This window comes from Silene latifolia, chromosome 3, assembly GCF_048544455.1.
Source record: "Silene latifolia isolate original U9 population chromosome 3, ASM4854445v1, whole genome shotgun sequence".
In the NCBI taxonomy this organism is placed as follows: Eukaryota; Viridiplantae; Streptophyta; class Magnoliopsida; order Caryophyllales; family Caryophyllaceae; genus Silene; species Silene latifolia.
The window spans coordinates 7,381,431-7,403,759 of NC_133528.1; the positions used below are offsets into that span (position 1 = coordinate 7,381,431).

At 42.2% G+C, this 22,329-nt stretch overlaps 1 protein-coding gene across 1 annotated transcript; it reads right to left on the minus strand.

The window, feature by feature from the left end:
- Window positions 1–1,819: 1,819 nt before the first annotated feature.
- Window positions 1,820–8,299, minus strand: LOC141647000 (protein SAWADEE HOMEODOMAIN HOMOLOG 2-like). Its single transcript, XM_074455027.1, has 9 exons — window positions 7,876–8,299; window positions 6,718–6,803; window positions 6,586–6,631; window positions 6,347–6,497; window positions 4,737–4,812; window positions 4,565–4,616; window positions 3,807–3,950; window positions 3,464–3,583; window positions 1,820–2,938 (listed from the first exon to the last, which is right to left on the minus strand). Exons 1-9 carry the CDS (start codon window positions 7,927–7,929, stop codon window positions 1,997–1,999), a joined length of 1,671 nt encoding a protein of 556 aa, XP_074311128.1. The 5' UTR covers window positions 7,930–8,299; the 3' UTR covers window positions 1,820–1,996.
- Window positions 8,300–22,329: the final 14,030 nt, after the last annotated feature.

Below are 22,329 nucleotides of genomic sequence, written 5' to 3' on the forward strand. Positions count from 1 at the left end.
AGTGGAGGAGAAAGGAAAATAAAGAATATATAAGAAGATGATAGAGAACAAAGAAGGTATAGGGAAGGACAAGGACAAAAAGGGGAAAGGGAAGTAGGATTACAAAGTTGAAGAAGAGAAGGTGGTTTAGGATGCGACAGTGTTGAAGAGAAAAGAGGGAGATAAAGAGGATGACGAAGTAGTGGGTGAGGAAGGTTGGGGAAAAGGAGAAGGGAGTGGAGGAGTAAGGAGGGCTAAGGGGAGGAGCGATTACTATGAGAAGGAAGGGGAGGAGGAGATGTGATGTTTACGTTACTTCGCAACAAAGTACAATATAATACTAATGTCTTATGTATTCCATGTAATCGTGTTCTTTAACAATTAAACTATCTAAGGAAAAAGTGTAGTTATATTCGGATATTCATGTTACCATCAAAGTTAAATACTTACGAATGGTTATAATTTTGTTTGCAATTGATTCAGCCATCAAAATAACATAACAACAAGAGTTTCATTGTGATCAACACTCAACATGTAGAGTCAACCGAACCAAATCGTATATTGATGTTACCAACAAAGTTAGATAGCAAATATTTACGAATGTGATCTTGTTTGCAATCTATTCGAACAAACAAAAAAATTAAACGAAATCAAGACTCGATACTACGCATTTGAAAATAAACGATTAAACTAACTTGGGGGACGGCGCGCATCGCGCGCCGTGCAACCAACTAGTTAGTTGGCAAAGGTAGTTATAAAAATCTTTCTTGCAGTTTCGTTACAAGCTGAAGACAGGCTAAATGTCACCATTTTAATGATAAAATGTGACAAATTATTACTCCCTTCTATTCCGAATAAGTGTCTCATTTGGCCAATGACACGAAAATTAAGGAATATAGTTAAAATAATGAAAATTATTGTATAGGGGTAAGAATATAGGAGTTAAATAATGAAAAGTATTGAATATGATGGGTTAGGGGTGGTTGAGGTGGTAAATAAAGAAAAAAGTCAAGGGTAGGAAAGTAAAAAATCATGTCTAAATATGACAAATGGGACAGTTATGTGAATAGACGAAAATGACAAATAGACAGTTATTTAGAATAGGAGGGAGTATAACTTGGGAAATTGTTTGGTAACTTTTTAGGTAAAATGGTTACATTTTTAGGTAAAATGGTTACAAGACGCTTTGCTTACAATAAGCCTCTGTAATGCGCGTTATTATATCGTTGAGTATATTTTACTAGTAAAGAAATGTTGAGTAAGTTAGGTTATTCATATCAATTCCCAAATATGAGGAGATTTATTTTCTTAAACCTAACTTACGGAGTATTAACAAGTATACATAACGCAACTAGCAAAGTTGTTGTCACTCTATTTCTCCATTGAAAATTGAAGTTACTAAATCCTAGTTTCACATATGTTGAGGAGCGTGGTTGATTTTCGAGTGGCATTATCAGTACCCTTTATAAAGGGCCAATACAATGTTATGGCTGTGTGGCTAATGCGTGGAGTTTTGTAAGAGGCGCGTGGAATACACACGCCTTTCATATAGTTTTGTGTATTAGGTACAACTTACAAGTGAATAAGGCTGTGGAAATGATAATTGGCAACAATGGAGGAGATAAATGTGAATATGATGAGCATATGGAATAGCTTACAAAGTAGAAATAATAGGTCAATTCTAATAATTGTAACGGTTTTAACTCGAAAAAAGGTATACTCACGAGTTTTAATAAGCTCGGACACGGATTTGAACATGCGATCGATTACATTCAGAATGTCTTTCTCACTTGAACCAACCTGTTCGGTATTTGTTAAAAAAAAAAAAAAAAACCATTCACCTGTAAGTCCATCACTAATTAGTTGCTAATTTTGCTGCTAATTCATATTAGTACAACTATAACTACACGAGATTGACTACAAATATCGGTTAATCATTAGTTAATAACTACCGAGTACTATCACAGATTGCTACAGATTACTCCATATTTGCTAAATCACTAGGCTGGTAAACGGGTCATCTGGGTTGGGTCTTTGCAGAATCAACATGGGAAGCGCTGCTTCCTGTCAATGCAACTGTTTCTGCGACACTGCTTTCCATCCTCTCGGCCTTCACCTTGATTGCTTCAACAGGCACAGTAAAATTTGCCTGTGCACCAGCAAAGCCATCTGATATTCCGGAATTGATGCTTTCAACATTGTTTGGTTTGGGAACTGGGTCGGAATTCTCGTTCTCAACCTTGATTGGAACTGAGACTGGATCTGGACTATTTGATGCAACCTTATCAAGTCCCGGTACTAAATGTGAGTTGTCAGTCTCATTCTTGTTTGAATCAGTTACTGGATCTGGAATTTTTGCCGGGTTGTCATTCTCAACCTTCAGTGGAGACACTAGATTCTGTTGTTCAGGAACTGGAGTTGACTTTGGGCCTGGAAACCCAATTGGGGACGTAGTTGAAAAACCGGGTGGAGGTGGAATTGGTGGGCCTGGAAACCCAATTGGGGACGGAGTTGAAAAACCGGGTGGAGGTGGAATTGATGTTGACTTTGAGCCTGGAAACCCAATTGGGGACGGAGTTGAAAAACCGGGTGGAGGTGGAATTGGTGGGCCTGGAACCCCAATTGGGGACGGAGTTGAATAACCGGGTGGAGGTGGAATTGGTGTTGACTTTGGGTCTGGAAACCCAATTGGGGACGGAGTTGAATAACCGGGTGGAGGTGGAATTGGAGCTTGAGGCCCAGCAATGACAACTGGGGGCGGAGAAACAGTAGTAGTAGTAGTAGCAGCAGTACAGGGATCAGAAGTTGTCAGCTCGACAGGGCTGCCATCAGTGAGGTCAACTACAGGTATAGGACGCTGCACGGTCACAGATGTAGATGCTTCATTTGTAGCATGCAGCTGTTGTAGCCTGTAATCTGTCTCTGGTCTTCGACATATTTTTCTTAGCGGTACTATTTCCTACAAGTCAGGCCCGTAAAAGGGTCAATTTCTGAGTGAGAAGCTAATCATAAGACGTCTGACATAAGAATTTGCGAGCAATAAAATTACTTTATTACAGAAGTTAATGCATATAAGGTCTAGGATTAGTGGCTTTAGAACTTGTCTTTGATATTATAATGAAGTAGAAGACGTTACAACAACAACATTACACCAGTGCCTCAATGGCTCCCGCAAATTGCGGGGTAAGGGGGTCGGATTTACGCAGCCTTACCCTTGTGTTAGCAACACAAAGAAGCTGTTTCTGAATGACCCGTGATGAAAATTGCGCCGAGAACTGCATCGAAGGACCGCTACTTCACAAAAGAAAGAAGCGTGGCCACTTTATTGAGCCATTTTGATTTATTCCATTATAATCCATAACCAAAGAGTAATGAGTCTTTGGCTCCATTGGAAATATGGAAACAATTAAGTAGAAGACGTTGTTTAAAAAAAAAAAAAAAAAAAATTAAGTAGAAGAAAAGCGGAGGTGGGGGTACGGGGTACCTCAGACTGGTCATGATCAAAACGGACCAGAAACCGACATCGACAGCCTCTTATATCATGTGTCCTCCTTTGAGCATCCAGGACATGGGCATCAAAGTATAGAGCTTGCTCTTTACCTTCCTGATTATATATATATACACACATGTTGAGTGTAAGGATAAATTTACGGCAGTAATACCCAATTGGAGTGCATTTTATGTCAATGGAAGAAACTCATGGAAAGGAGTATGAGCGTGAAGTTTAGACAGACGAAAGCATCCAATGCAATATATAATGTGATTTTTAAGTCCGTCACTTGATTCTTATCTAAAAGCTACAAAACTTGAGAATGAGCAACTTCAACCTGAAAGCAGAGTATGAGATCCCCAGGAAGCACCACAATACACTCTGATGTTTCGCACGGGAGAGATCGTTGTCTGACATGCTTGCGAATGTTAACCCACTCATCCTCACCTGGACTGAATCCAGCAAAACACACTAGAACTTCCTGAAATATCATGAATTTGCAAAATGATACAAGTCAGACTGTCGTACCAAAGGATGGTGGTTAAAGATATAAGTAGCTAAAAACGGCAGAAGTACAAAATATCCTGAAAAGTAAAGGAGCAAAGTAAACCAGCAGATTTGTGACGGGCACTTTTCGTCACAAGCTTGTGACCTCTCACAAGCTGCAAGTGGGAGAGCTTGTGACGGTCACAAGTGAGACCTTCTGTTATAAAAACATTACATAATTAATTGAAAAAGTTAAAAGAGACAAAGCGGCGATTTAAAAACATTTGTGTATGAAAAAATACCATGATGATTCGAAAGGGTGAGATAGGTTGGTCCTATCCTAGAGGATCAATCTAGTTTTCTTACCTTAACAAAAAAAACAGTAATACCAGGACAACTTTTATTGCAAGTCCGCTTTAATTGAGTGAACTAGTGAAGGGAGAGCAGGACAGAAATAATAGTTATGAAAAGGTCTATTGAAATCAAGACAAGTTAAAGATTGCCGAAAGGACCAAAAATCACCTCTGAGTCTTTGACTACCAGAACGATTCGGTAAAAGAAGCATTTTTTTTAGGCGAAAGAAAGAACAATAGTCACTATGACACTCACCGGATTACCAGTGTCAATATATCTATGGGAAAGAAATTCATGAACATCATACCTGAAAAAAGAACGACAATAAACAAACAACTGAAGATGAAAATTAAATGAAGAATTTATACTATTATAACATTACCAACAGAATAAAGATAACATAAGCTGAGTAGCAGAAGTTATTTACCATGCACCATCCCTAGCAGATTTGGCTTCAAATTCCATTGAAGGAAGTGCGGATGCATTTCTAAGACTATGAGGACCTAACATTGAATGATCAGACTCATTAACACAATTGACACAAATGTGAAAACTAGGAATGCATGTCAGTCATGTCAGAACAGAAAGTGCTACTCCAAAAACAGAGCGGGAAACAGATTAATACTTCGTTTAAATACAAATGTAGGAGGGAAAGGGAAGGGAGGGGAATGAAAAGAGGAGGAGGGAAGGGGAGAGAGAATGGAACAAAGGTGATTTCGCTCCAAATCTTTTGTATAATGGAAGGATATTAATTTTCCTCCCTTTTGTTCCATACAAACAAAGGCCAAAGCTCTACATAATCAAACAATATAGGGACATGCTCATCAGCAAAAACAATTACAGACGAGTACATCATGAAAGTATGACGATGGAGCAATATCTAAGCATGCAATTGAGAAGCATGGAAGAAAAAATTGGACCAACAAAATTTCATACAACGTCGAACTTTAACAACAAAGGCAGACATCACACCTTTACAAGTCCACACAATTCGATCTGCCAATTCAGATTGTCCATCATATTATCTTTAATAGGCATGACTCATAGTTTCTCTCTAGTCACCTCTTATTTCAATCTACTTTTTTTTTTTTTTTTTTTTTTTTTTTTTTTTTTTTTTTTTTCTGTATTTCCACATTCACCTCACCTCAGCATCCACATACCAGTCACGTCTTTTTGACATGCCACTGTTTCACTGCCTATATAACAGTGCACACTTGATTATCAAACAGTATAGTTTACCTTTATTCAAACTCTAAGAAGCACACCCGAATCACATAGAATTTGCAATACCCTCTTTCAGTTCAATTAACTAGATTTTATTCTATAAGCTGCATTTCCTTAGCTAATATAAAGTAGATGTTAAATAACCCAAAAACGTAGGAATCCTGAACATCGTCACAGCTAAGATGACTGTTTTTGCCTCACTGTCTCCACTTCATCAAAATTACACAATAACTCTTTAGTCTTAATTTTTTTTTAAACCTGAAGCCTCCATCTTTCAAGTTTTGCCTCCAACTTGTCGTCTCATAAATCAACACATTATTATCGGCAAAGATGATACAGATAGTATACCGTCTTAACTTGATTTAGTCAATTCAACCATGGCTAAGGAAGAGAGAAAGGGGCAAAGAGTCTGTGACTTTATGATTCCAATTGTGATAGGACCTATTACGTCTACGTACGGACTCCCTCATACAGCCATACACTCATACATTACCTTCATGCACAGACAATCCTAATAACTTTCTGAAATCGACTTCATAGCTCACACATCAAAAGATAAGTAAAGATTCTCTACAAGTCTAGTTCTAGTGTTCTAGATGTTTGGTGTAAAATATTCAGTTAGATTGTTGTCATTGTACTAAGCTGTCAGAAGGCATATTCATAATGTACACAAAAAGGTGCAAGAGTCAAAGACAAAAAAACGACAAATACATACAAAGAAAAAAAGGAGTATATAATCATATTAAACCGACACAAATATTTGACACCAGGGAAACAATAACAGGAATGCTTGACGAGCATAACTGACCCTACCTGAAGAAGTAGACATCTGTTGGGGACCAAGATTTAAATTTCTCAATGGAGTAACTTCATTTCGAGTAACAAATGAAGCGCTATGCTTTACAGGTGACTTCACCAATTTTGCCCTCAATGCATACCTTCTATTTTGGAACCAGTTCCAAACCTAACAACAAGAAGAAGCTCAAAGAGATTTATCACATTTTTTAAGATTATAGGAATTAAAGATGTTTAGACCTAAAGGCTCAAGCTACCTGCTTCATTTGCACATCTATTTTCCCAGCTCGCTCTGGCGATTGACTAGAGTCACAAATTAACTCAAGGTGAGTTTGATACTCATCAAAAGTGGGTACAACAGCTTATCTAAGTTAACATTGGAAACAAACCTGAATCTGTGAGCCAAAGCCACAAGAAAATCACGAGGTGGCACGTGACCTTCATGTTTTTGTAAAATGGCATCCATTTGAGCAACCTAAAAAAGAGAGACAGAAAGGATAGCACTCGTATTAGTCATACCTCCGAACTCTCTCCCAACCTGAGAAGTGGAGAAAAAACCCATGAATACACCGCAACACGTACAAACAAGTACTCAAGTCTCAAGATTCATAACATATATTCTCAAAATGCTAAAAGCTAAGTGTCTCACCACCAAGCATAATACTTTTTTTACAATAACTACGACATATATGGTAGGACGGACAATGTTTCCCTTAGAGAGCATAGAAAAAAGGGAATAAATTCAAACCTCACAGCTAAAGGATGCCAAAACAACCGTATAAATAGTCATAGGTTGTGTGCGAGCTCTAAGAAAGTAAAGTGTCCGGTCCCTATAAGAGAATTCACAACCAAGTTGTTGGCTTCGATGCTACTACAGTATAAACATTAGATTAAAGATTCCGAGTCCCATAGTTGATCAAACAAGCATGAAAAAAGATGTTGAAATCAGAAGAACTCCAATGAGATAAACCCTGAGTCAGTAACACTAGAATTGACCATAAACAGTCAATTAATCATAACCAACTCCGCTAAAACACAAAAAATAGAAATGACATGATAAATCAAAGAACAGTGACGGAAATCCAATTCGCCAATCAATGAACCAACTCATCATAAATTTGCATTCAATCCTACATTCCCAACCAAGAGCAAATATAATTCAACAATTCATACAGTCCAAGTTCAAACATATCAAAACCTTCTCAGATTGGCATCAGTGGCGGAACCGGGATTTATAATCAGAACGACGAATTACTAATGCAACAGTTTAAACCAGAAAAAAAAAATCAAAAATCAAACTAAAAATTTCAAACTTTTTATCGCCTAGCGCCCCTGCTAACCCCTTAGTTCCGCCACTGATCACCATTTTGCCTGCTAGCCCCTTAATTCCGCCACTGATCACCATTTTGCATGCAAACCCGAACTAATTAATGCTTTTTTTTTATTAATAAACTTTAAATTCTTCGTTACGAAACAATCAAATCCAACAAAGTCAATTTCATCAAATAAATCAAATCAAAGTAATAAAAAGAGGGAAAACAAGAGACCTCAGCTGGATAGAACCGAAAGGAAGGAGCACCATTGCTTGGAGGTCGACCCATTTTAGAAAACCTGCTTAATTGAACTGGGTATCTCTCAAAATCTCATCTTTTTACAGAAAACAAAAGATAATTTGGGGTTTTTCTAGCAAATGTGATGAAAAATGGCAGTGTAATTGAGTTATGGAACCCTAATTTGAGATTTTAACAATCATAACAATATCTTGGATTGGTATTTGAGAGAGATGGAGAAGGAAGTGATTAGCATAAAACAGTTTGCTCCGGCGAACTCTACTCGAGTGATTTTATGAACTCTACTTTCTTTATAGTTTTGTGCAAAATTCGGTTTAAAACCACATTATCGGTTTTAAGCTTAAAATGAGTCCTAATAAAAAAAAAATTGTTTTCATCTATTGAAGTGAGGCGTTGCATTATATTTAGGGCTGTTAATGATATGACCCGACTTGTCGAGCCCTCGGATTCGGTTCGGTCAAAGCTCGGCTCGTGCTCGGTCAAACCGAGCTCGAGCTCGGTTAAATACGAGCCAAACCCGAGCTCAGCAAGGCTCTGCTCGAAAGCTCGTTTGGGCTCGTTTATAATTTTTTTGTATAATATTTATATTGTAATATTATTATTATTTCAAATTATATTTTATTTAGGCATTTATATAAGCATGTTATAATATAATTTTTTTTAGTATTTTATAATTTTATTTGTTTTTTAAAAATATATATTTAGTTAGTGTTCCGGGTGTAATTCCAGAGCAGTTACTTGTTACCACCCGTGCTTGTTGAATGACGTCTTTGATTGAATCCCCCTTTCGGTCTCCTGAAACATTGAACAAACTGAGGGCTCGGCTTTGTACCGAGCGAACTCACTCCGACGCTCAAGTCAGTAAACTTAAAAGGATTAAGTTATGTGTTACTTGGCGAAGTATGTATTGTAGAGAGATAAGGAAGATATTACCAGATTATGAGATGTTTAGGTTATTTTTCGGATCCTTTCCTCAATGAGGGTTGAGGAGTATTTATAGACTTTCACCTTTTGTCACGTAGTGGCCAAGTGGCCAAGTGGCTAGCAGGTGGAAAGACTGTTCTACCCTCGGCCGAGGGACCCCAGCCGGCGGGCCCTGTTGACTTGCCGAGGGGTCTTGGATATGAGTTCGCGGATATGTGCCCCGGATGGCTAGTTGTCCCAGTACTCGAGGCCCAGTGACAGCCGACGGGCTGCGTCGGTTAATTTGTCTAAGTCGTTGACTTCTTTGTGGATATCTTTGACCTTGCTCAATATGTTGACTTGGTCGGCGGGTGCGAGAATATGCCCCATCAATTTGCCCCGCCGTAGTCTATGCCGTGGTATGGACCTTCGATGAGTGTTGAGCGTATTCTGCGCAAGTAAAAATTTTTTCGCCCGGCTTCTTCTACCTCGGCTTGGTTCTGCTTAGGCCGTACCATATCCCCCCTCCACATGGATGTGTAATGGACATCAGATGTGGAAAAGAAAGTGGCGCTGGCCGAGACCGAGGTTGTGAGTGCCGTGTGCTTTTGATTGCCCCCAGCCGGTGCTGCCAAGCTTGGTTGAATCAGCGGGCCGTTTGGCAAGTAGATACCAAGGGGTGTGTTGAAGAAGATACGTCGATTGACATTCTGTAAAGGAGCGTGTTGAAGAAGTTTTGTAACTGTTTGTCGATTGACCTTCCATGGCTGCATGCTTGACATGTGTCCCGTTGCTGATTGGTTGACGCTTCATGGGCTTTGCCCTGATTGGTCGGATTGAGTGGGCTTTGCCCTATAAATAGGAGAGTTAGCCCTTGAATTTGGCCTTCCAAATTCATTTTCTCAAAAAATTTCTTCTTTCTAGCCCTCTTTGTGAAAACTTCTCTCTAGTTATCGAATTGTTACTTCGGCGCAGCACTTTTCTTCAAGGTAAACAAACAAATTTTTCAACTTTTAACTTTTAAGTTTTTGTTGTGAACATGTCTTCTACTGATGCCGGTCCTAGTAACCGTGCGCCGGGGGGTTCCCCGTCGCGTCTTGATGAGGAGGAGATACTAGACGCCGTCCCGATAAGGTCTGGGGGCCCTAGGTCTCCTTCTCCCGAAGTTGATCCAAAAGCTTTGGAGGATTGGGAGGATGATGATGATGTTGATGATGACGGTGATGATGACGATGATGATGTTGGAAGGACTCGTCCTAATGAGGGGAGGCAGTACATCATGGATCACGGCGCGCTGTAAGGTCCGCCCGACCGTGCTTGGACCCATAAGTTCGCCGTTGTTCGGCGAAACACTTTTCGAGGGCCATTTCTACTTCGGCAAGGGATACGAAATTGTTATCCCCGAGGAGGGTCAGCCGTCTGTTGCCCTCCCCGGGTTGCACCGGCGTATACATCCCACACTGGAGTACGGGCTCCGGTTTCCGCCGAATGAATACGTTATGGCCATCATTAGAGCCATGAACGTCGCCGTGGCCCAACTGCATCCGTTGGCTATTAGGACCATAGTCGGCTTTGTCTGGCTCTGTCTCTTCAAGGGGGAGGTCCCAACGGTTAATTTATTCCGTCGGCTTCACCACCTTCGGCCGTCGTTTCCTGGTCGCGTCGGGTGGTATAGCGTGCAGACGGAGCCGGGTTACGTCTCCGTTGATAAGCTTTCTTCCGCAAGGACCTGGAAAGATCGGTGGGTGTACGTTGAGGTTCCGGAGGATTATCCGCCGCCGGTCCTTCCAAAGACCAAGTTAATTTGCGGTGCGAGAGTAAGGCAGAGCATGACAAATGGGTCACCCGGAGTAAGCTTACGATGGATGCCAGCAAGGTCCCTCTTAATGCGGATGAGAAGCTGGCGATGAGGCTTTTTGAGGCGGAGAAGAATGGGTTGCCGAAGAGATGGATTCCCCCGACGCAGATCATTCTTCGAGGATGAGCTCGCCATGTCGGCCTCATACCGGCCCTAACACAGGGTGAGTGGGGTCGGTGTGAGGCCCATCTCTGCTCTCAATGTTTCCGTTTTTTGAATTTTGATTTATTTCTTTCACTTAACTCTTGCTTCGTTTCCTTTGCAGGCCATTTTGGCCCAGATCTGTCAGAAGATATCCTCCGGAGAATAGGGCTTGCCAAGGACAAGACAGTTGTTGATATGCACCCTAAGGCTCAGACCCGTGATCGCAGAATGGCGCCGAATGATCTCATGGATCGGCGGTGAAGGGCTTAAATGTGGAGGCGGCCCAGGCGAAGGTTTTGGTAACATGCCGCGCCGAACGCGGAAAACAAAGTCTTCGGCGGCGACGGCGTCGACATCGGTTCCACCTCCCATCCCTTCGACCCGAAAAGAGACGGTGGAGGTCGTTGATATTACCGCCGAGGAGGTGGTCACCTTGGCGATGGAAACTCCTCTCTTCCGTAAGAGGAAAGAGCCTCGCCGCCGCCGATGCTTCGCTTTCTCTCTCGCTCTACTCGCTGCCGGCAAGGAAATGCGTCCTCCGACCAAGAAGGCCAAGCATGGTACAGATCTATCCTGTGGCTCAGACTTAGCCGGTTCATTAGGTGTCCCTGATGACAGGCTCTCTGGTATGTCCATGTATGTTGACACGGATGCTTTGATTGAATTTTTTGTAGATCAACCGCTGCCGTCTACCGGACACAATGTTGAACGGCGTCCTGAGAAGCGATCTGCGCAGGCAGGTGGTAATAATGACACCGTCGTCACCTCCTTCCCGAAGCCTACCCCCTTCAAGATTAAGTCGGAGGGCCTAAGTTTGGCTAAGTTGCAGTCGAAGTGGGCTGATACGGCCGGTGCTCTTATTGTGGAGCAAGAGAAGGCCATTGCTGAAGCTGCCCTACAGCTCGAGCGGCTCAGGCTTGAACTCGACGCTGCGAACAAGGAAGCCGAGAGGGCCAAGGTTGAGGTGAAGAGGCGTCCGTCGAGAGAAAACTTAGGGAGGACGCTGAAAAGGAAGTCTCGCCGAGAGAGCCAAGGCCGAGGCTGCGGCTGAAGCCGCTAAGGCGCCGGAGGGGCGTGACCACCTTCGAAAGTCGCCGACTTTCATGCTAAGCGAGGGACGAATGGAGGGGCATGTTTCGGTCCCGGGGAAGGTGGTTCGGAATAAGGATGCTATCATCGCCCAAAGGGAGGAGGACATTGAGACGCTCCAAACCGTTATCCTCCCTAACATGTGCGCCCAACACGGGACTGGCCGAAGAAGCCGCCGGGGAAGTGATTGGGGAGCTCTTTCCTCTTCATGGCTCCTTTCCGTGGCAAAGATTTGACGAGCTGCTTGATGACAAGCTCGAAGCTAAGGAGAAGGCCGCGGAGGAGAAGGTCAAGGAGGAGGCAAGGGTGAAGAAGGAGGAAGAGGTGGCCGCGGAGAAGGCGGCCCGTGCTGAAATTGCGAAGGCGACCAAGGAGGAGGCTGAGAGACTGAAGGCAGCTGAGGCTGAAGCTTCCAAGACGGCTTCTGGGTCGCCTACCAAGGATGATTCGCTAACGTCGCGATGGCGAGCAACGGCAACAGACGAGCATAGGGAGACGGGCGGTTGTCACCGGGTTCCCCGGCATCTCGGATAGCTTCACTGTTCGGGGCCAATTATTAAGCCTTTCCTCCCCGCCATCTTTTGGCGCTTAAATGATATGTCTGTAACCTTTTGCTCTTCTTTTCCTTGTTTTTTGTAAAACTTTGGTAGGTTGTGTTTTGGCTTATCCCTATGGGGACGGCCGTCGTATGTATTCTCCTCACTTGTAATCATTTTTAATAAAACTTGTTATCTTTTTGGGCCCTCGGCTTTGGCCGGGGCTTTGATCACAATCCTTCACTTGTCTTCTTGCGTTATTAATTGAGCGCTTTTTCGTTTTTACCTTCGGCCTGGCCGAGGCAGTTAGAATGCATAACTCAACTGTGTTTAACGTCTTTTTAAACATGTTGGCATGTTGGTCGCTTCCTCTTTCACTCTCGGTATAGCCGAGGCGTCGGAATTGCGCTTCCCAACCGCCGCTGTGAACATGTTAGCGTATCGACCGTTGTGTCCTCTGCCAGACCTTCGGTTGGCCGAGGCGGCTAGAGGTTACGGCTCGACAGCGTTCGTATCTGTAGATATATTGATCGCTTCCTCCGCTCTGAGGCCTTCGGTTGGCCGAGGCGGCTAGAATTGCGTCTCAAGTGTACTTATACGTTCCTAAGGCATGTTGGTCGCTTTCGCGAGTACCAATCGCTGGTAGTGATCGCCGTGGCGTCGCTTCTTGTGGATTGCCGGCTTGGGCCGTGGCGTCTACCTCGATATGACTATGAAGGGGGATACACACTTTGATGGAAAACTTGGATGATTCTTAATTAGAAATAAACGCGTTGGGGTGCCAACAATTGTTTTGGACACCTCCGCCGCTATACAAAGTATTTCCTGAGATTATCAGTGTTCCAATGGCTCATCAAAGGCATACCCTCCATGTCTGTCAGCCGGTATGTACCCGGCCTCATTTTTTCAACCACTTTGTAGGGACCCTCCCAGTTGGCCGTCAATTTACCATGAATGTTTCCTTTGTTGGTGGCGGCCGACTTTCTTAGGACTAGATCTCCTACTTTTAAGTCCCTTTTGTGGACTCTTCGGTTGTAGGCTCTTCTCATTCGGTTTTGATATACTGCTAAGTTGAGGCGTGCTGTATTTCGACTTTCTTCGACCAGGACGCCGGGTAGTTCATCGGCCCATCTTCCCTTTAGGTCTTCAACTGTCTTCTTCAAACCGTTGAGGATTGTTTTATTGGTCGCTCTCACTTTGTCCGTTGCTCGTGGGTGGCGAGACGGAAGAGTATGCAAATTTGATGCCAAGTTCCTCCAACCAGTTCATTATTGTGTCGCTCCAAAACTCTCGGTCGTGGTCAAATACCATGACTTGGGGTAACCCAAAACGAGTTATGACATTTTCCCAGATTACCTTTCTTACTTACTTTCTTTGTCGTCTTCATTGCATCTTGCTACGACTTCAACCCATTTGGTGAAATAGTCAACGGCGACAATCAAGTACTTTCTTACTCCGGATGCCGTTGGAAATGGCCCTAGTAGATCCATCCCCCCATTGTGCAAAAGGAAGGGGACTAAGTATCACGGCTGCGGAGTCTCGGGAAGGTGCATGTATCACCGGAGCATGCATTTGACAGTTGTTGCACTTTTTGGTTTTGGCTCTTGAATCCGCAAGCATGGTGGGCCAGAAGTAGCCGGCTCGGAGAGCTTTGTGGGCTAGTGTTCTTGCCCCCATGTGATGGCCGCAGATGCCTTCGTGAATTTGTCACAAGATTAGCTCGCGTCTACCGGGCCGACACATTTCAAGAGTGGCCTTATCACGGACCTCCGTACAATTCCCCTTCAAACACCAAGTACCTTTCTTTGCGATCCTCTTTATCTTCTCGCGAGAGCTGCGGTCCTCCGGTAATTCATTTGTCAATTTGTATTTCATTATCGGAGTCATCCACGTCGTCTCGGTCTCTATGTTACCCACCATGCCGACGGCCTCAGTAATGCTCTTGGCATTCCGATGTCCACCAAAGACGGTTTGGTGACATTCTTGATGGTTGAACTGGCAAGCTTTGAGAGAGCGTCGACTCGGTTGTTCTCAGACCTGGGAATGCATTGTATCTGAAAAGATTTCAACTTTGAGGTGTCAGCTTTTACCCTTTCCAGGTATCTTACCATTCCGTCGTCTCGAGTCTCGTACTCTCCCCTGATTTGATTAGTCACTAAAAGTGAATCTGTTCTCAAAATGATGTGCTCCGCCCCGGCAGCCCTAGCTAGCTCGACTCCGGTTATCACCGTGATATGTTCATTTTATATACACTTTTACCCCTCATTTTAGCTCGGTTTCTATTGATTATCATACTTTAATTAGTATACTTTTGAGCTAATTTTGTGTTCTAGGTGTATTGTTGTGTTTGTTACGGTTTTGTAGGAATCTAAGCATTTAGAGGCTTTTTCCTATGATTTTGTACACCAAGTTCACTAAGCTAAACAAAGCCAAGCATTGGACTAAGCATGGAGCATTGGATTGGGTGTTTGCATGAAGAATTGTTGGATTGAAATGAGAATTACAAATATTGCCAACAATCAAAGTCAAGCCCAACTTCAAGGTCCATATTAAGGTCAAGCTTAGGATGCCATGAAAGCATAGGATGCCAAGAAGAGCTTAGGATGCTAGGAATTGAGCACTACCGAAAGAAGCATAGAGATCCCTCACGCAATCAAGCACGGAATTAAGTGGAATTTGAGAAACACCATGGCCCCGATCGGGGTTGGGTGGCCCCGATCGGGGTTAGCCCCCTGTAGATTATTTCCGTTACTCCCTTCACTCCTATAAATAGGTGCTTTGGTCGACACTTCTTGGGCATCTCTTACAATCTCTTACATATATTTTTCCATCTAAATTCTCTCTAAATCTTAGTAGGTAGTTTAGTTTAGTTTAGTTTTAGTTTATATTAGTTTGTTACAACATTTCTATTATCAAGTTCAAGTTATATTCAAGCTTTATTTCAAGTTATTTCCATTTGCATTTGTTCTTCATTTCTATTTCCATTCAAGGTAATTCTATTTCTTATTTGCACTATGTTATATATCATTTTAATTATCATTAGTATAGTTTACATTTTCATTATGTTTGAGTAGTTACTTTTGTCTAAGGAGTAAGGGAAACCATGCATGACTAAGTAAATTGTAAATGTTGAAATGAGGCTAAGTTAAATTGATAAATTGTTTCTATCACATGTTTGCACCTTAATGTTTAATCTATGATTAAAGGCCTTATTCATTGATTAAGTTTGTTCGTTCGTTCTAAAGTCGAGAGGCACGGAATCGAATTAGACTAAGCATTTGTAGTAGGACGACCTAGTCATGGACGAGAGTTTCTCTAGGACCCGGTCTATGGTTGATACTAATGCCGTAAGGTGGGTATCTCTAAGCCTAAACATTTACCGCAAAATCAACTTCCTAACTTGACATAAACATTTACGTAATTAGCATGTGTGACCCGACCTCCCTAGACAATTTCTTTTTATTGTTGTTTTCATTTTATTTGCATAATCAACCAATCAATCAATCAACCGCATCGACTAAAGATAAAATTCGCTCCATAACAATTAATCAATAACTCCCGTCTCCTTTGGGTTCGACCCCTAAGTACTACATTAATTTGTTGCCTAGGGTATAAATATTATCTTTGCATAGGTACGCGATAAAGCCTATCAAATTTTGGCGCCGTTGCCGGGGAGACGGTTTTGTTTGCTAATTAGTTGTTGAATTTTATCTTATTTTATTTTGTCTCAAGGAACACTTGTTCCTTGGGATCTTCTCACGGTTTCTTTGCAGTTTTAGTGCCTATTTTTGTAGGTGATAAAGCTATTGGCCTTTCATAATGAATTACGAATTCGTCCCACAACTCAAAGATGAGCCTTTTCATGACTATCTTGCCCGATTCAACCATTTTTGCGATAGTCTCCTCTCTCTTGGACATGTCCTTGATGGGGATTACATGGTTCAATTCGCTCTTAATGGCATGAATTTTGAGAACCGAGAAATAGCTCTAAACTTGAGTAATGGGAGTGTCTACTACATGATGGGGTTAGAACTTTGGAATTTCTTTGATTTCATGGCTAGCCAAAGTCAATTGCGGGAGGTATCACGCCAATTTCATTATTGGCGTATCGAAGAGGAGCTTAAAGTGTTACAGGCTTGTTTGGAAAAAAATTCTCAAGAGAAACCGAGACCACGTGAGCCTATCTTTTCTCATTTTGCCTTTTTACCTCCCCAATGTGAGTCTTTTAAACCTAATGATTTTGAATTATTAGATGACGATGATGATAGTCCGACTTTTTCTTCTAAAAGTCCCCCTAATGTCATTCCTATTGATAATTTAGAGACTCATGTTTTCGACATTGTCCTTGTAGTAGATAAGACACTCACCATGGACGATGTTGGGCCCCAATGTAATGAAAAGGATGAGGTTTTACACGAGACCTTAGACCCCTTTGAAAATCCTTTCGTGGAGGATGTGGTTGACCTTTTTAAGGTTGGTGAAGGACTTAGTGATGCTAATATAAAGGTTAAGTGGGATGAACCCCCCATTTTTGACGAGTCCTACCACTTAGAGTTTTCATACCACCAATTTGAGACCGATTATAATTATAATTTGTGCACTAACGATTATTTTTATGGTCTTAAGCATGATGCTCCTACTCTTGCTGACGAGGGGAGTACGGTGGTTCTATATGAAATCTCTCATGAGCAATTTGATAAGATTAATCCTTTCTTTCCTTTGATCTTTCATGCTTATATCTTATCAATTGCTTACATATGCTTGTGTATTGCTCATGCGCAGGAATATGATCAACTTCTAAGGGCTTTGACAAGATTTTTAAGAAACAAAAGTCCTTTCTTCCCAAGCCCTTTCTCAAGCTAACTTGGGGGAGGCTTCTAAAATTTAGTATGCATTTATTTTCTTTATTTTCCGCATGTGTCATTTCCGTCTCCCCTTGTTGGCTTTACTTGTCTTTCTTTTGTGGTCAACCCCGTTTTTTACATTGAGGACAATGTGATGTTCTAGCTTGGGGGAGGGATTTAGTGTGTCTAGTTATTTTATTGCTTTCAAATAAATTGAAAAAATCAACATTTTTTCAATTTGTGTTGGTTTGCTTTTAGTTTTTCGTAGATTTAGTGAGAATTTTTGAAAAATTTGTGTTGTTTTTGCTCTAATTCTTTGCTTAGCCTACTTTCCTCTTTGCTTATCCTATTAATAGCTTGTTGCTAATGATTTATTCTATAATGATGGGATATTAGCTACATGGGGATGTCTTGACATAGTAGGCGGGAGATATAGAATGAATCGAATGGGCTTGGTCTTGACTTTTGGCAAGCTACAAAATGGTAAGGTAGAACCTCTTTTTGACCGATGCATCCATATCCGGTCTCTCTTAGGTGAGTGTAGGTCTCCTTATGATATGTGTTTTATCAAAACGCACAAGTATGGTTCTCATGTCATCTCTTGGTAAGCATTCATTCATTTGTTATAGCATTTTGGAGAATTTTCCTTTCACAAACAATTTTCCCTAGCTACATTATAAATTGCCTACCCTTGTTGAGCTAGTAGCTTTGTTTGTCCTTGTTCGGGTGCTCAATTGGGATTTATTTCAAAGTTTGGACAATCATGTAAGCTTGGTCTTAATGCTCAAGAAAGAAAAGAAGAAAAAGTGATGATGAATTGAATTGAAAAAATCAAGAAGAAAAAGAAATTAATAAACATGAAAGAAAATGAAAAAAAAGAGATGAATAAATTGAAAAAGAAAAAAAAATAGAAAAAAGAGAAGAAGAAGTTGATGTGAGAAATTCTCATGCATTATTCATATATTTTGGAGGATTTTCTCATGGTTTGCATTGCAAAATTGGGTTAGAAATAGGTTTGAGCACCTTTACAATTTGGTAGTTGCTAGCTTGACTTAGCTCCACATTACCATAATTCATTTGTTCCCCCTTCTTACCCATTACATTATTGCCTTCTTCCTACCCATTTGGCTTCTTTATCATGCTTACATATGATTATCCTTGCTTACTAGTTTTGACATGTTTACCATATTAGATTGCGGGCACATTATTATAGGTCGAGGATAGTCGAGTGTTTATTCACAAAATTGTCCTTTCACATAAAAAGAGTTGAGTGCCCCGTGAGAGTCCAAAAGTCAAAAGATCATTCAAGAGCTCAAAGGTTCATTCAAAATTTTCTATGCTACGCCGTCGTATAAATCTCAACCATGTCTTGCTTTATTCCTTGCCCATGTTGTTTCGGGTTTTTAAATCGTTATGCTTAGCTTGTTTAGGATATAGCATTTGATGGATTTGGTTTCTTGCTTGAGGACAAGCAAGGGTTTAGCTTGGGGGAGTTTGATATGTTCATTTTATATACACTTTTACCCCTCATTTTAGCTCGGTTTCTATTGATTATCATACTTTAATTAGTATACTTTTGAGCTAATTTTGTGTTCTAGGTGTATTGTTGTGTTTGTTACGGTTTTGTAGGAATCTAAGCATTTAGAGGCTTTTTCCTATGATTTTGTACACCAAGTTCACTAAGCTAAACAAAGCCAAGCATTGGACTAAGCATGGAGCATTGGATTGGGTGTTTGCATGAAGAATTGTTGGATTGAAATGAGAATTACAAATATTGCCAACAATCAAAGTCAAGCCCAACTTCAAGGTCCATATTAAGGTCAAGCTTAGGATGCCATGAAAGCATAGGATGCCAAGAAGAGCTTAGGATGCTAGGAATTGAGCACTACCGAAAGAAGCATAGAGATCCCTCACGCAATCAAGCACGGAATTAAGTGGAATTTGAGAAACACCATGGCCCCGATCGGGGTTGGGTGGCCCCGATCGGGGTTAGCCCCCTGTAGATTATTTCCGTTACTCCCTTCACTCCTATAAATAGGTGCTTTGGTCGACACTTCTTGGGCATCTCTTACAATCTCTTACATATATTTTTCCATCTAAATTCTCTCTAAATCTTAGTAGGTAGTTTAGTTTAGTTTAGTTTTAGTTTATATTAGTTTGTTACAACATTTCTATTATCAAGTTCAAGTTATATTCAAGCTTTATTTCAAGTTATTTCCATTTGCATTTGTTCTTCATTTCTATTTCCATTCAAGGTAATTCTATTTCTTATTTGCACTATGTTATATATCATTTTAATTATCATTAGTATAGTTTACATTTTCATTATGTTTGAGTAGTTACTTTTGTCTAAGGAGTAAGGGAAACCATGCATGACTAAGTAAATTGTAAATGTTGAAATGAGGCTAAGTTAAATTGATAAATTGTTTCTATCACATGTTTGCACCTTAATGTTTAATCTATGATTAAAGGCCTTATTCATTGATTAAGTTTGTTCGTTCGTTCTAAAGTCGAGAGGCACGGAATCGAATTAGACTAAGCATTTGTAGTAGGACGACCTAGTCATGGACGAGAGTTTCTCTAGGACCCGGTCTATGGTTGATACTAATGCCGTAAGGTGGGTATCTCTAAGCCTAAACATTTACCGCAAAATCAACTTCCTAACTTGACATAAACATTTACGTAATTAGCATGTGTGACCCGACCTCCCTAGACAATTTCTTTTTATTGTTGTTTTCATTTTATTTGCATAATCAACCAATCAATCAATCAACCGCATCGACTAAAGATAAAATTCGCTCCATAACAATTAATCAATAACTCCCGTCTCCTTTGGGTTCGACCCCTAAGTACTACATTAATTTGTTGCCTAGGGTATAAATATTATCTTTGCATAGGTACGCGATAAAGCCTATCACACCGCCTCGTACTCGGATTCGTTGTTTGAGGCCGAGAAGGTAAATTTCAAGGCATACTCAAACTCATCCCCGTTTGGGCTGATGATAAGGATGCCGGCTCCTGAGCTGTTCGCCGTGGAGGACCCGTCGGTGTATACTTCCCATACCCCGGGGTGTGATTCTTCTTGGTAAGTGCACTCGGCAAGGAAGTCGCAAGTGCTCGCCCCTTTATCGAGGGCCTCGGCTTGTATTGAATGCCGGCCAGGATAGCTCTCTCGCCCATTTGATGAGCCGGATTGCTCAAATTTTTCCAATGCTTTCTCCAATGGTTGGTCGGTTAAGACCGTCACGGGATGTGCGTCGAAGTAGGGTTTGTTTCCTTGCGCGCGACGACAAAGAAAGGCGCTTTTTCAATAAGCGGGTAATTTTCTCGGCGGGCAACAACGTATGGTGACAAAGTAGATTGGGTGTTCTTGTTTGTCTTCTTCCCCGATGATCACGGATCGACCGTGGCCGAGGTAATCGCTATGTACTGAGATATAGCGTCTCCCCAAAGATCGGCACGGACGGGGTTGGGAGAGTCAAGATGAGCTTTCGGTTGCTTGAAAGCGTGCTCGCTCCTCCCCCCGGTGAAGTCCTTATTCCCCTTCAACACTTTGAAGAATGGGGTGCTCTTGTCGGTTGACCGAGAGATGAAACGGGCTAGAGCCGCCATCCTCCCGGTCAACATCATAACCTCTTTTCGATTCCTCGGCTCCGGCAGTCCGGGATTGCTTGGACTTTGTCCGGATTGGCATCAATTCCCCTGGCGCTGACAAGTACGCCGAGGAACTTACCTGCCCGGACACCGAAGTTGCATTTCATTGGGTTGAGCTTCATCTTGTATTTCCTTAGTGAACAAAATGTCTCGTGTAAATCGGCCAAGTGCTCGCTGTCAGACTTGCTTTTTACAATAGCATCGTCGACGTAAGCCTCAATGTTTCGCCCTTTTTGATTTTGGAACACTTTGTCCACCAGTCTTGTGTAAGTTGCGCCGACGTTCTTCAAACCAAACGGCATCATTTTATACATGTATGTGCCGTTAGCAGTGATGAATGTGCATTTAGGCATGTCTTCCTCGGTCATGAATACCGATGATACTCGAGAAGGCGTCCAGCAGCTCAAGATAGTGTAGCTGCCGTCGCGTCGATTAAACTATCTATTCGAGGCAAGGGATAACAATCTTTGGGGCACGCTTTATTAAGATTGGTAAAATCTACACACATCCTCCACGCCCCCGATGACTTCCTCACCATTACAACATTAGCTAACCACTCAGGATAAGTACAAGGCATGATAAAGCCCGCCGCTAGTAATTTATCTACCTCGGCTTTGATGGCCTCATCCTTCTCGGTCGAGGAGTTCCTCATCCTTTGCTTGACAGGGCGGCGGTGGGGAGTACGTTCACTTGTGAACAATTACCTCCCGGCCACGCCCGGCATCTCGGCCGAGTAGGCGAAGACGTCTTTGTTCCTCCTCGGCCAGTCAGGAGAGCGGCCCCGAATTTTGGCTCCAGGTTGACACCAATAGTTACGGTGCGCCCTGGGTCAATTTCCACCTCTTCAATCTCGGCTCCCTCGACCATGCCGACGATTGCATCCATGTGGTCGCCCTCCCGTTGTAAGGATGGGCTCTTCCCCTTCTCGGACTTCTTTGCCACTTTAAGGGATTGCATGTTGCACCCTCTCGGCGGATATCCGGGACGTTGACCACCTCGTCCTTCTCGTCCTTTGAGACGAGCTTATGCGCTTCCCCTCGGTCCGAGACATACATCGGTGTCGGGCCCGGATGGACATTCTTCGCATCGGCCTCGCTCGAGTGACTCGGCCTATGAGAACGTTGTAGGCGGACGAGCCGTCAATGACCACGAACTCAGCTAGGACATTCTTAGCCGCATTCCCTTCGCCGAACATCACCTGATCTGATTTACCCTGGGGTACCAGGCCGGCCCCGGAAAAAGCGTACAACGGATTGGTGCGGGGGCTCAAGTCCTCAACCTTCAAACCGAGGTTGAGAAAGCACTCTCTGAACATGATGTTCGTGTAGGCGCTGTGTCAATCGGCACCTCTTGACCAGGTGGTTGGCTATGTCCAAGTGGACTACGAGTGGGTCGTTGTGAG